Source organism: Salvelinus namaycush, chromosome 25 (assembly GCF_016432855.1).
Source record: "Salvelinus namaycush isolate Seneca chromosome 25, SaNama_1.0, whole genome shotgun sequence".
Taxonomy (NCBI): domain Eukaryota; kingdom Metazoa; phylum Chordata; class Actinopteri; order Salmoniformes; family Salmonidae; genus Salvelinus; species Salvelinus namaycush.
Genome location: NC_052331.1, coordinates 8,015,211 through 8,029,330, shown reverse-complemented (window position 1 = coordinate 8,029,330; position 14,120 = coordinate 8,015,211). Strand labels below are relative to the sequence as shown.

At 39.0% G+C, this 14,120-nt stretch overlaps 1 protein-coding gene across 1 annotated transcript in view; it reads right to left on the bottom strand.

Moving 5' to 3' along the window:
- The window catches only part of LOC120020346 (glutamate decarboxylase 1-like), a 28,908-nt gene extending 18,072 nt beyond the window's left edge, over positions 1-10,836 (bottom strand). Inside the window, exons 1-3 of the mRNA XM_038963937.1 lie at positions 10,605-10,836; positions 9,184-9,328; positions 7,334-7,387 (exon numbers count right to left, since the gene is read on the bottom strand). Coding sequence (XP_038819865.1) covers positions 7,334-7,387; positions 9,184-9,259 — 130 coding nt within the window. The 5' untranslated portion in view covers positions 9,260-9,328; positions 10,605-10,836. The remainder of the gene's footprint in view (positions 1-7,333; positions 7,388-9,183; positions 9,329-10,604) is intronic.
- Positions 10,837-14,120: the final 3,284 nt, after the last annotated feature.

Sequence of the window (14,120 nt, the reverse complement as noted above, 5' to 3'; positions counted from 1 at the left end):
AGCAGGTTGTTTTGGACAGTAGTTACACCGAATGGAAGCAGGCTATTTTGGACAGTAGGTACACCTAATGGAAGCTGGTCATTTTGGCCAGTAGTCACACCTAATGGAAGCAGGTTGTTTTGGACAATTGTTACACCTAGTGGAAGCAGGTTATTTTGGACAGTAGGTACACCTAATGCTACCAGGTTATTTTGGACAGTATTTACAACTAACAGAAACAGGTTCTTTTGGACAATTGTCAAACCTGATGGAAACAGGTTATTTTGGACAGTAATTACACCTAATGGAAACATGTTCTTATGGACAGTATTTACTCCTAAAGGAAACAGGTTATTTTGGACAGTTGTCAAAACTAATGGAAACAGGTTATTTTTGACAGTAGTCACACCGAATGGAAACATGTTATTTTGGACAGTAGGTACACCTAATGGAAACAGGTTATTTTGGACAGTATTTACAACTAATGGAAACAGGTTATTTTGGACAATTGTCAAACCTGATGGAAACAGGTTATTTTGGACAGTAGTTACACGTAATTGAAACAGGTTATTTTGGACAGTAGTTACTCCCAATGGAAGCAGGTTCTTTAGGACAGTAGTTACACCTAATGGAAACATGTTATTATGGACATGATTTACTCCTAATGGAAACAGGTTATTTTGGACTATTGTCAAACCTATCGGAAACATGTTATTTTGGACAGTAGGTACACCTAATGGAAACAGGTTATTTTGGACAGTATTTACACCAAATAGAAACAGGTTATTTTGGACAGTATTTACACCTAATGGAAACAGGTTATTTTGGACAGTATTTAAAACTAACGGAAACAGGTTATTTTGGACAATTGTCAAACCTAATTGAAGCAGGTTATTTTGGACAGTAGTCACACCTAATGGAAGCAAGTTGTTTTGGACTGTGGTTACACCTAATGGAAACATGTTATTTTTGACAGTAGTCACACCGAATGGAAACATGTTATTTTGGACAGTAGGTACACCTAATGGAAACAGGTTATTTTGTACAGTATTTACAACTAATGGAAACAGGTTATTTTGGGCAGCAATTACACCTAATGGAAACAGGTTATTTTGGACAGTATTTACACCTAATAGAAACAGATTTTTTTGGGACAGTATTTACAACTAACGGAAACAGGTTATTCTGGACAATTGTCAAACCTAATTGAAGCAGGTTATTTTGGACAGTAGTTACACCTAATGGAAACAGGTTATTTTGGACAGTATTTAAAACTAACGGAAACAGGTTATTTTGGACAATTGTCAAACCTAATTGAAGCGCAGTTAATTTTGGACAGTAGTCACACCTAATGGAAGCAAGTTGTTTTGGACTGTGGTTACACCTAATGGAAACATGTTATTTTTGACAGTAGTCACACCGAATGGAAACAGGTTATTTTGGACAGTAGGTACACCTAATGGAAACAGGTTATTTTGTACAGTATTTACAACTAATGGAAACAGGTTATTTTGGGCAGCAATTACACCTAATGGAAACAGGTTATTTTGGACAGTATTTACACCAAATAGAAACAGGTTATTTTGGACAGTATTTACTCCTAATGGAAACAGGTTATTTTGGACTATTGTCAAACCTATCGGAAACATGTTATTTTGGACAGTAGGTACACCTAATGGAAACAGGTTATTTTGGACAGTATTTACACCTAATAGAAACAGATTTTTTTGGGACAGTATTTACAACTAACGGAAACAGGTTATTTTGGACAATTGTCAAACCTAATTGAAGCAGGTTATTTTGGACAGTAGTTACACCTAATGGAAACAGGTTATTTTGGACAGTATTTAAAACTAACGGAAACAGGTTATTTTGGACATTTGTCAAACCTAATTGAAGCAGGTTATTTTGGACAGTAGTCACACCTAATGGAAGCAAGTTGTTTTGGACGGTGGTTACACCTAATGGAAACATGTTATTTTTGACATTAGTCACACCGAATGGAAACATGTTATTTTGGACAGTAGTTACACCTAATGGAAGCAGGCTATTTTGGACAGTAGGTACACCTAATGCTACCAGGTTATTTTGGACAGTAGTTACACCTAATGGAAGCAGGTTGTTTTGGACAGAAGTTACACCTAATGGAAGTAGGCTATTTTGGACAGTAGTTGCACCTAATGGAAACAGGTTATTTTGGACTATTGTTACACCTATTGGAAACATGTTATTTTGGACAGTAGGTACACCTAATGCTACCAGGTTATTTTGGACAGTATTTACAACTAACCGAAACAGGTTATTTTGGACAATTGTCAAACCTGATGGAAACAGGTTATTTTGGACAATTGTCAAACCTAATTGAAGCAGGTTATTTTGGACAGTAGACACACCTAATGGAAGCAAGTTGTTTTGGACGGTGGTTACACCTAATGGAAACATGTTATTTTGGCTAGCAGTTACACCTAATGGAAACAGGTTTTTCAGATTATTGTTACACCTAATGGAAGCAGGTTGTTTTGGACAGTAGTTACACCTAATGGAAGCAGGCTATTTTGGACAGTAGGTACACCTAATGCTACCAGGTTATTTTGGACAGTAGTTACACCAAATGGAAGCTGGTTATTTTGGCCAATAGTCACACCTAATGGAAGCAGGTTGTTTTGGACAGAAGTTACACCTAATGGAAGTAGGCTATTTTGGACAGTAGTTGCACCTAATGGAAACAGGTTATTTTGGACAATTGTTACACCTAATGGAAACATGTTATTTTGGACAGTAGGTACACCTAATGCTACCAGGTTATTTTGGACAGTATTTACAACTAACCGAAACAGGTTATTTTGGACAATTGTCAAACCTGATGGAAACAGGTTATTTTGGACAGTATTTACAACTAACGGAAACAGGTTATTTTGGACAATTGTCAAACCTGATGGAAACAGGTTATTTTGGACAGTAGTTACACCGAATTGAAACAGGTTATTTTGGACAGTAGTTACTCCCAATGGAAGCAGGTTCTTTAGGACAGTAGTTACACCTAATGGAAACATGTTATTATGGACATGATTTACTCCTAATGGATACAGGTTATTTTGGACTATTGTCAAACCTATCGGAAACATGTTATTTTGGACAGTAGGTACACCTAATGGAAACAGGTTATTTTGGACAGTATTTACACCTAATAGAAACAGATTATTTTGGACAGTATTTAAAACTAACGGAAACAGGTTATTTTGGACAATTGTCAAACCTAATTGAAGCAGGTTATTTTGGACAGTAGTCACACCTAATGGAAGCAAGTTGTTTTGGACGGTGGTTACACCTAATGGAAACAGGTTATTTTGGACAGTAGGTACACCTAATGGAAACAGGTTATTATGGACAGTTTTTACACCTAATGAAAACAGGTTATTTTGGACAGTATTTACAACTAATGGAAACAGGTTATTTTGGGCAGTAATTACACCTAATGGAAGCAGGTTGTTTTAAACAGTATTTACACCAAATAGAAACATGTTATTTTGGACAGTATTTACACCTAATGGAAACAGAATATTTTGGACAATTGTCAAACCTAATTGAAGCAGGTTATTTTGGACAGTAGTTGCACATAATGGCAACAGGTTATTTTGGACAATTGTCAAATCTAATTGAAGCAGGTTATTTTGGACAGTAGTCAAACCTATTGGAAGCAAGTTGATTTGGACGGTAGTTACACCTAATGGAAACAGGTTATTTTGAACACTAGGTACACCTAATGGAAGCTGGTTATTTTGGACATTTGTCACACCTAATGGAAGCAGGTTGTTTTGGACAGTATTTACACCTAATGGAAACAGATTATTTTGGACAGTATTTACAACTAATGGAAGCTGGTTATTTTGGCCAGTAGTTACACCCAATGGAAGCAGGCTATTTTGGACAGTAGTTGCACCTAATGGAAACATGTTATTTTGGACAGTAGGTACACCTAATGCTACCAGGTTATTTTGGACAGTAGTTCCACCTAATGGAAGCTGGTTGTTTTGGACAATTGTCAAATCTAATTGAAGCAGGTTATTTTGGACAGTAGTTACACCTAATGGAAGCAAGTTGTTTTGGACGGTAGTTACACCTAATGGAAACAGGTTGTTTTGGACACTTGTTACACCTAATGGAAGCAGGTTATTTAGGACAGTAGTTCCACATAATGGAAGCTGGTTATTTTGGCCAGTAGTCACACCTAATGGAAGCAGGTTATTTTGGACAGTAGGTACACCTAATGCTACCAAGTTATTTTTGGACAGTATTTACAACTAACGGAAACAGGTTATTTTGACCAATTGTCAAACCTGATGGAAACAGGTTATGTTGGACAGTAGTTACACGTAATTGAAACAGGTGATTTTGGACAGTAGTTACACCTAATGGAAACAGGTTCTTTAGGACAGTAGTTACACCTAATGGAAATCTGTCATTTCGGACAGTAGTTACACCTAATGGAAACACGTTATTTTGTATGGTAGTTACACCTATTGGAAACAGGGTATTTGTATATGAAATTATTAATACATATCTACTTAATTTAATTGTTCTATTGAAACACTATTGAGAAAAAAGTATTAGAAAGTATTATGTCAGATTGACAAAATGTATTCAGGTAATCACGTTTCAGTTGAATTTGAACAAGTACCTCCCAAATGAATCAATTGTGTCAGCTCTAGCTCTTTTTTAGTTGCATTTGTCATAACTACTTAATGAAATAAAAAACACCAATACATTACAAAGTTTAATTTCCAATTAACAATGGTACAGTGAAGAGGTCAGTAGGGAGCTTTGTGGTCCCATCTACTTCTTACTCAACCATGAAGTGCATTGCCAGTTCCTGAGCCTGCAGTCTGTCAATTGAACTAACCTACAGACCAGTTTATCTACACTGACATAATCAGTTACGGTTACATAAACTTAGAACATGTGGTTGTTAAAATCTACCTTAGTTGAACGCACTGACTGAAGTCGCTCTCAATAAAAGCGTCTGCCAAATTTCCAAAATGTAAATGTACAAATGTACAGTTGTGGAAAGCATGCTGACGATTAATCTAATGAGCTCTGCCCCCTAAAAAGACAAACTCTTTGACCAAACAAAATTTGCTCAGTTAATTTCTACGTGAATGAATCTGGTGCACATCCAATTCCACCGAGTTAAATCAGTAAATTCTACAAGAAACAATTACATTCCGCCATAAAACATGAATTGTTCGTGTAATGTTAACAAAATATGATAGAGCAATCCTAAAGGCAGCCAAAAATGTTTGTGTAGAGGAGACATTATGGAAGGGAAAGGGGATAACTAGTTATCTGAACAACTGAATTGATTCTACCAAAATGTGTCTCCGCATTTAGGCCAACTCATTCGAATCAGACTGGGGTTAATGATGGATGAGAGACATTTAACGGGCTCTGGATAGGCTAGTCTATTTTTTTTACTAAAGTCCGTGTGTATTAATAGCCCATTGATTTTAGAGAAAAAACTATAGCAGACTACCATCAGAAAAGGTCATAATGGAAGGATTTAAACATTTATTTTCACGTCATACAGTTTTAAGTAAATTATATCAAAATCGGATGTTAAAATGTTTTGCAATATCGAACAGACAAGACCCTCAATATCGAACAGACAAGGCTCTCTCAAACAGAACCCTTTTTCTGTTTCAGAGCTTCAGAGATCCTTTCATTTAAATGTACTCCCCTAATCTTGGATGGCAAATTGGCACTGATTATTTGACAAGATCAGCAGCCTCGACAACTGCTGGTTGGTTCTCGTTAATCTTCCCTCTCATCCACAGGACGCGTCTCTTTACTGAAAGGAGCTGACGACTGTAACGGCCTGTAAATCCAACACTGACATAGGCCAACATCTAACAACTCAGCACAATTTTCTGAAGACTGTTGTCACAGAGGGATTTTTCAGTTTTCTCCTCCCCACAATTTTTTTTATTTCAACCCCGAGCACAAAGCGATTCCTTATCAGCCCAAAGGGGATATTATAGAAACGAGGGTAAATTATTGGGCCTGGTGCATAATGAACAGACATTTGAAAATGACTCATAAGGCCAAAGCAATGTCCTCTATAAAATGAATCAGTCAGTTTATTGAATAAACATGTTTCCTCGTACATTGCGGTAAATTATTTCGTTATTAAGGTTATTTGCAGGGTTGTAAGGGAGGTTAAATTGTGTTAATTTTATCCGGCAGGGGGCGTCCTCATTACGGGGCAGGTTACCTAATTATTTGGGCCCTCGGTACGAATTATAGTTCTGCATCGTAACTCTCGAGCTAAAACCCATTTATTCTTAGGCTAATGACATCCTCTTCTTTGTTTTTGGATTGAACCAATGGTAGGACAATGCATACTTTTGCAATTAAATGTTAACTTGACATTATCAAAACCCTGCCACCAAAACATGTTGGACTGAAATCAATGAAAGTAGGAAGGATTTCTAAAAGCAAATATATTTTTCTCAATGTGTGATGACGTCAAACCAATCCTAGATGTAATCGAAAAACGATTAAATATACAGTGTCCAGGGAAAAAAGGTCCTCTAAGATTCCTGTTGGAAAAATACTGGATTCAATCGTTTCACCTTGTTTTAGCTGGATTGGCTAACATAACAGAGGCTTTATGGAACCTCCCAGATTTACCAAACCCACGCCCTCCCACGTCATCTCATCGACGTCATCACATCTCATTTTATAAGGTATATAAAAAAATACGTTTTGCATAAAGGGACCCAAATCCATACCACCTCCAAACGGAAAGGCGAGGAAATTAATGTTTAAAAAAATAATAAGTCGTTGATAAAATAAAATACAAAACTGGAATTAGAACATTTATTATTTCGTCTATAGCCCTAGTTTATGCACACACCATGTTGGCAGCTAATTCTGCATTAAAAACCTATTGGACAGCTCTATCTCGACAAATATTCAATGTTTAGGCATTTTCTACATTTCTGAGGCGAATTGTTACTTGCTGTAGTGTAGGCCTGTATCCTATCCTTTGCCAACTGCAGAGATATGGATAGGAAGGGACATGGGGTGCCTCGCGGGGTCGGGGCGGGAACCCCGGCGCGTCGTGCTTGGCCTAAAGCTAATTGCCAACTGACCTTTAGGAGATGAGAACGTGGAGTGACAGTCAGCGACGGCCTTGCCCTAATATTAGCATATTATAGCATCATTATGCTGGGTATGGAGACGGGCCTATGAGGCTTCATATGCCTACAAAGTCAAATGACAACGTTTCGCGTAGGCTATTGCAGTGAATCAAATTAGATTGCCGTTGTTTATGGTTCATAGGTCTAAAACTTACCACATATCTTCATCCCCAGTTTCCGCGTGCATCCTTGCATCCACGCGTCATAGTCTAAAACAGAATGTTTGGGGAGAATGTTTGAAAATTCGATTCTGGAATAATGAATGGTGTGATTTGGGTGACAGTGGATTCGTTTTTATAAAGCGTATGGTGGCAGTGTATGGCACAACGGAGTGAAGAAGCACGAAGCAGACTATCATGCAGAAGAAGCAGCAGCCTCTACACCTCACGCCACCCCTTCTCAAACCCCATTGGGAGGAAACAAAGCAGCGCTGACCTTAGATCAGTGCGGTTATTAGCCTATTCCTGAACATTCGAATTGTTCCGAATCCACACAGTCCAAACAAAATGGGCCATTAGAGGCCCACACTGGCACGCACCCGGCAAAGGGGACGTTTTAAACAAACACCCGTGAAATTAGCTCGCGAAGGAGAGCAGAAATTAATTGGGTGAAACACAGTATTTTGACTGGCGCGAGATGGTGATGTCTGGCTGGCCGTTTGGACACACACACGCGCACGCACACACCAGGCAGTATAGGGAGAACTACTGCAGCATAGGGAAAACAACCTATAGGCTTCGTATTTTGGTATTGCATGAACATACAGATGGAAAATGGCATCATAGCCACACAAAAACACAAGCACACAGAGTCAAGCAATGGGACGGTATCAAGGCACATCTATATGAATATGAGCCTTATGGTGGTGATATTTGTCTCGAGGTGTCACTCAGAGCGCAAGGTAAGCGCTGCCCGAGACACACTCGCACACAGGAACCACAGGCAGCCTCAGGTATGTGTGCGAGACAGAGCGTGGCAGCGAGATAATGGCAACAATCAACAGTAGCAGCAGAGAAACAGGCAGAGTATAAACAACATCACAGGCTTTTTGAAACGGTTATGCATTCTGTAAAACCTGTCAAACACATTCTTCCTCTGTCAAATAGCCTATCAAATGAAGTAAATTTTCCATATAAGGCCAATGGCTTTACTGGCAGAAATTTTAGGCTGATTAACAAGGCCTAGGCTTCCATTTTCTAAAACAAATATGACTTGGCCTAGGTCTAAAGAGAAGAGGGTTTGGGGTTTTTTCTTAACTAAAATGTAACTGTCGGTGGTAGACTAAAAGGCTAATTTCAGTAATACCTACTGAATGCCCTCTTCTTTCAGTGTTCGATGGTAAAATTGGCCAACACATTGACATCCCTCCTCCGCGTACACTTCGCCAATGTCATAGAAAACGAAAGCAAGCCATCATCACGAGCAACGGAGTGCCTGCAATTATCAGCCATTTCCCTGCGTAATTGCGCTGGTAAGAGCTCTCTTAGTGATGCAGGACCACACATTGGAAAGATTTTGAGGAGAAATAATTGAAATTATTTAAAAAATGTATCACGAATTTGAATGCTAATATTCAGAATATATATTTTGCCAATAAATAATAGCATAGGCCTACATTTAGTGTTTAGGTTATTAGGCCTATTTTGAAATCGAGAATATTTTAAACATTATTTGATAGGCCAAATTTAAAAAAGGCATAACCTAAGGAAATTCGATAGGCTTATTCCAAATAATTGTGTTTTCTATTCCAAAAATAATTCCTTCCCGATGCCATGTGCTGAATACATAACGACGCTCTATGAGGCAATTACAGGAGGTCCGTTTCTCAGTGCGCGCCGCTGATCCGTTAGACAGCGGCAGGCAGCTGTGATAGCTCTGTTTTTAACCGGAATGATTAACGACGTCGCCCACACGGTAAATAGCCAGAGTGAGACTCGTTTTTATCAGGCAGAGAGGGAGTGAGGTAGGGAGAGGGAGAGAGAGGAATGAGAAGAAAGAGACCTACTTGTGGATGAAGGTCGTAAATTGGCGGAGTTGGGGTCCTGGTCCCCGCCGGCGGCTGTCGGTTCAGACGTGGCCATCAGTCCTCCGTTATTCCCGTGCGCTCCGGGACTCTTATCAGATTATCAACGAAAACAACCAACCGGTTGCTGCAAACAAACGGCCCAGTGTTAAGATAGATGGCTAATATTAAACAACTAAATAACATTCATGTTTGAAAGTTTGTCTATTTACATAGCCTAAAATAGGCAACATTAGTTGAATTTGATCAATGAAATTGAGCTTTAAATATCCGTGCAGTGACCATAAACGAAGAGGATGATGCATCATTTGCTGTATTATCTGCCTCTTTGACGGGAATAATTTATTCTAGAACATGGCTAGCATTTGCCGATCGAAGGGAGATAAATCAGTGGTGATCGTTTTGAGAAGATTTGTCTCGCGCCACACACGTAGGCCTACCCGGGCGCGTGGGTCCCTCTGTCAAATGCAGAAATGCATTCGGACGATAACATCGCGGGCATTCAATACTGGACACAAATATAGTCTGCAAATCTGACAGAAATTTAAGGCTACGCTATTCTAAGCTTAGCCTATAAACACCAACGAAAAACTGTCCCTAGTGAAGTTTTTATGGGTCGTTAAAGCGAAATCATCCCCATCTCGGAGCCATCAGTCTTGGGCGCTCGAGCTAAGCGATGAGCACCAGACCGTTCAGTCTACTTAATTAGATCAAAGAGCACGAAAACAAAGGATTTTCGTGCCTTCAATATAAATCAAATAAATAGGCCTAGGTCTAATCCACAAACAAATCATCCTTAACAGACCTATTCATAATGAGGAATATGCTAAACGAAAAACCCTATCACAATGATGTGCAATGGAATTATTTGACACATTTTGCCAAATAATTATTGGTTTAGTAAGATACATATATAATTGATTGGGCAGCCTACTGAAATCCGTTGGAAAATGGATTGACATAGCATATCGATTTTTAATTATGATGATCTTTGAATAACCACGGCGAAGCCAGCATCAGTCAATGTCATTGTTAATAAGGAATAGTTAGGCTAATGATGGAATCGTGCTACTCATATAGGCTATAAATAACAATAGCCTACCATTGCTCATAACATGTTAATTGTTTCTTAATTACAAACGTTTGAACGAGAGAGATATGGAAATCTGAACATTCAAGTGACAGGTCTTTTGCAAAAATATTTATGCTTTTCTAAACCAATCTCATACTTTTTTCGACTCCAATAAGAATGAGCATCGCAACAATGTAGCAGTTGTTGAGCGCTGTGCAGCATTAAAAAACATAAACTCACTGTTATATTATGGAAAAATAAATCAATATTACAATATAGGCTGTTCGGAAACGTGAGAGCGCTCGCGCTATGAGACTATAGGCTACCTTACCGTCTGCGGGTGCACAGGTTGTCGTGTCCAGAAACTATCACCAAAGAACCGAATTACAGTTCTCTATCCACCCAACGTTCTGAGACGCAAGACAGTCCAAAACCAACAACACCGGAATACCAATGGAGTACGAAAAATTCCATCCAGCAGCGTGCGAGTGACCTTTTTTTCCCTCAAGAATGTTTCATTTTTTAATTTTATTTCTGAGCGCCTGAATCGCCTATTTATCCACTTTTACGCACGCACACGTGAGTCATAGCATTACCTCCCTCTGGCACGAAATTAAGCTTCTTCACGACCACTGACGTGTCCCCTTTTCTGTGAGTGGGATACTTTATTTCAGCAGGTTTGATTGTCATGAGAAATGCATAGCTCCATTACGATCCCCAATCACGAAGTGTCACTCTTAGGAAGTTTGATAGCAATCAAGTCCTCAATAGCCTACTTACTAACCTAGGTGATGTTCAACACGACCAAAAATAACAACGGAGGTTTTATTTGCGTCACTGGCACCTGTCAATCAAAGGAAAAATGTGACAAAATTGTGTTGGCCAACACTAGTAGCCTAGCAGATATGGACTTAAGATGGACTCCATTTTGCTCAGAAGGCTAGGCATATCGATGAAATGTTATCACAAAGAAATGGACAAGTGCTAGCCTATTCATTTTCTTCTGTGCTGTTGTCCAGATGTAGTTTTGTGGATTGCGACGCTAGACTGATATGATGACTCTAGACACGAGGGGGCGCCTCGACTGCGTTCACAGATCTCTGTGGTCAGGCAGCGTTGATGGAATTTATTTCCAAAATGGTGAAAACCATGTAATCTCTTGCCTATGCTGTGCTGAACAACATATTGTTTGGAACATGTCCAAATAAATATCCTATACCTCCTAGCCTATATAGGCTGAATAGTAAAACAAGAAAAATATTAGCATGGTATACACACCTGAGGAAGTTTAGGGAATTGACCTATCAACCCCATTATCCCAAGCAGCAGGGCTCCAATGGGAAGTGTTCTCTCCACAGTCCACTCCCCTGCCTAATGCCCCTGCTTTCACTCTCTCTTTCGTCTTTCACCGCTCCCCTTCTTTTGGGATTTTCTCTTCCTTTCCACTTGTTCTCTCTTCACCCTGTCAGAACAGACCTTTATAAACAGTGCATTTGGAAAGTATTGAGACCCCTTCCCCTTTTCCCCATTTTCTACCTTACAGCCTTGTTCTAAAATGGATTAAATTGCACTACCGTTGAACAGTTTGGGGTCACTTAGAAATGTCCTTGTTTTTTAAAAGAAAAGCAATTTTTTTGTCCATTAAAATAACATCAAATTGATCAGAAATACAGTGTAGACATTGTTAATGTTAAATATTTTTTATTTCGTCAGTTGAGAACAAGTTCTCATTTACAACTGCGACCTGGCCAAGATAAAGCAAAGCAGTGCAACACAAACAACAACACAGAGTTACACATGGAATAAACAAACATACAGTCAATAATACAATAGAAAAGTCTATATACAGTGTGTGCAAATGAGGTAGGATAAGAGAGGTAAGGCAATAAATAGGACATAGTGACGAAATAATTGCAATATAGCAATATATATGACTATACAATATAAATTACTATTGTAGCTGGAAATGGCTGATTTTTAATGGAATATCTCCATAGGTGTACAGAGGCCCATTATCAGCAACCATCACTCCTGTGTTCCAATGGCATGTTGTGTTAGCTAATCCAAGTTTATAATTTTAAAAGGCTAATTGATCATTAGAAAACCCTTTTGCAATTATGTTAGCACAGCTGAAAACTGTTGTTCTGATTAAAGAAGCAATAAAACTGGCCTTCTTTAGACTAGTTGAGTATCTGGAGCATCAGCATTTGTGGGTTCGATTACAGGCTCAAAATGGCCAGAAACAAATAACTTTCTTCTGAAACTCATCAGTCTATTCTTGTTCTGAGAAATGAAGGCTATTCCATGTGAGAAATTGCCAAGAATCTGAAGATCTCATACAACGCTGTGTACTACTCCCTTCACAGAACAGAGCAAACTGTCTCTAACCAGAATAGAAAGAGAAGTGGGAGGCCCCGGTGCACAATGGAACAAGAGGACAAGTACATTAGAGTGTCTAGTTTGAGAAACAGAACAAGTCCTCAACTGGCAGCTTCATTAAATAGTACCCGAAAAACACCAGTCTTAACGTCAACAGTGAAGAGGCGATTCCGGGATGCTAGCCTTCTAGGCAGAGTTACCCTGTCCAGTGTCTGTGTTCTTTTGTCCATCTTAATCTTTTCTTTTTATTGGCCAGTCTGAGATATGGCTTTTTCTCTTTGCAACTCTGCCTAGAAGGCTATGTTTCACAAGTTTGAACAGCACAGTACAGTACTGCACAGTTCAGTACACTAGAGCACAGTAGAGTATAGTACGGTACAGCAGTATTTAATTTAGTAGAGTACAGTACAGTAGAGTTTAATTCAGTAAGAGTACAATACAGTTTAGTTCAGTACAGTAGAGAGTACATTAGAGTAAAGGAGGGTACAATACAGTATATTATACTGTACTATACTCTACTCTACTGTGCTGTACTATATTTGTCTTTACTTTTCTTTACTGTACTCTCCTGTGATCTACTGTACTGTGCTGTCCAAACTTAGTCCAGTCTGGACCGGACCAATCCTGAACCAATCATCGTTGTCTGTTTGGGCCAAATCAAGGCCGGTCTGTACTGGACCAAATTTGAACCAATTATAGACATCTATGTGTGGGCTGAATATAGGCAGGTCCGGACCGGACGTCTGTGGACGTTGAAATCAAGTCCAATTGATGCACAATGTCTTGTAATATTTATTTCTACTTGGACCCCAGGAAGAGTAGCTTCTGTCTTGGCAACAGCTAATGGGGATCCTCATAAAATACTAAATACTAAATCTGGGGCCAAATAAAACAGGGCCAAATCAAGGCCGATCCAGACAAAATCTGAACCAAACATAGACGTCTATGTTGGTCCGCACCGCACCAAAATCAAGGCTGGTCATGACCAAAAAAAGACAGCTGGTCCAGAAGACGTCAGGACCAAAGAAAAGACCCCCAAAAGACGTAGGTGCCGGTCCATACTGAGTGGGATGTGATTGTTTTAATGATTCCGGTTCTACTTGCAGAAATCTAAAGAGCAAGTTTCGACATAGTACAGGAGTAGTTACTGCGAAATTAACCCTTTGTGTTGAAGAAGCCGGAAAGACACAGATATTAGAACAGTGAACTTTGTGTTATTTACAGTGCCTTCAGAAAGTAGTCATACTCCTTGACTTCTTTCACATTATGTTGTGTTACAGCCTGAATTCAAAATTGATTAAATCTATTTTTTTCTCACCTATCTACACACAACACCCCATAATGACAAAGTGAAAACATGTTTTTAGAAATTTTTGCAAATGCATTGAAAATAAAATACAGAAATATCTCATTTACATAAGTAATCACACCCCTGAGTCAATACACGTTAGAATCACCTTTGGCGGTG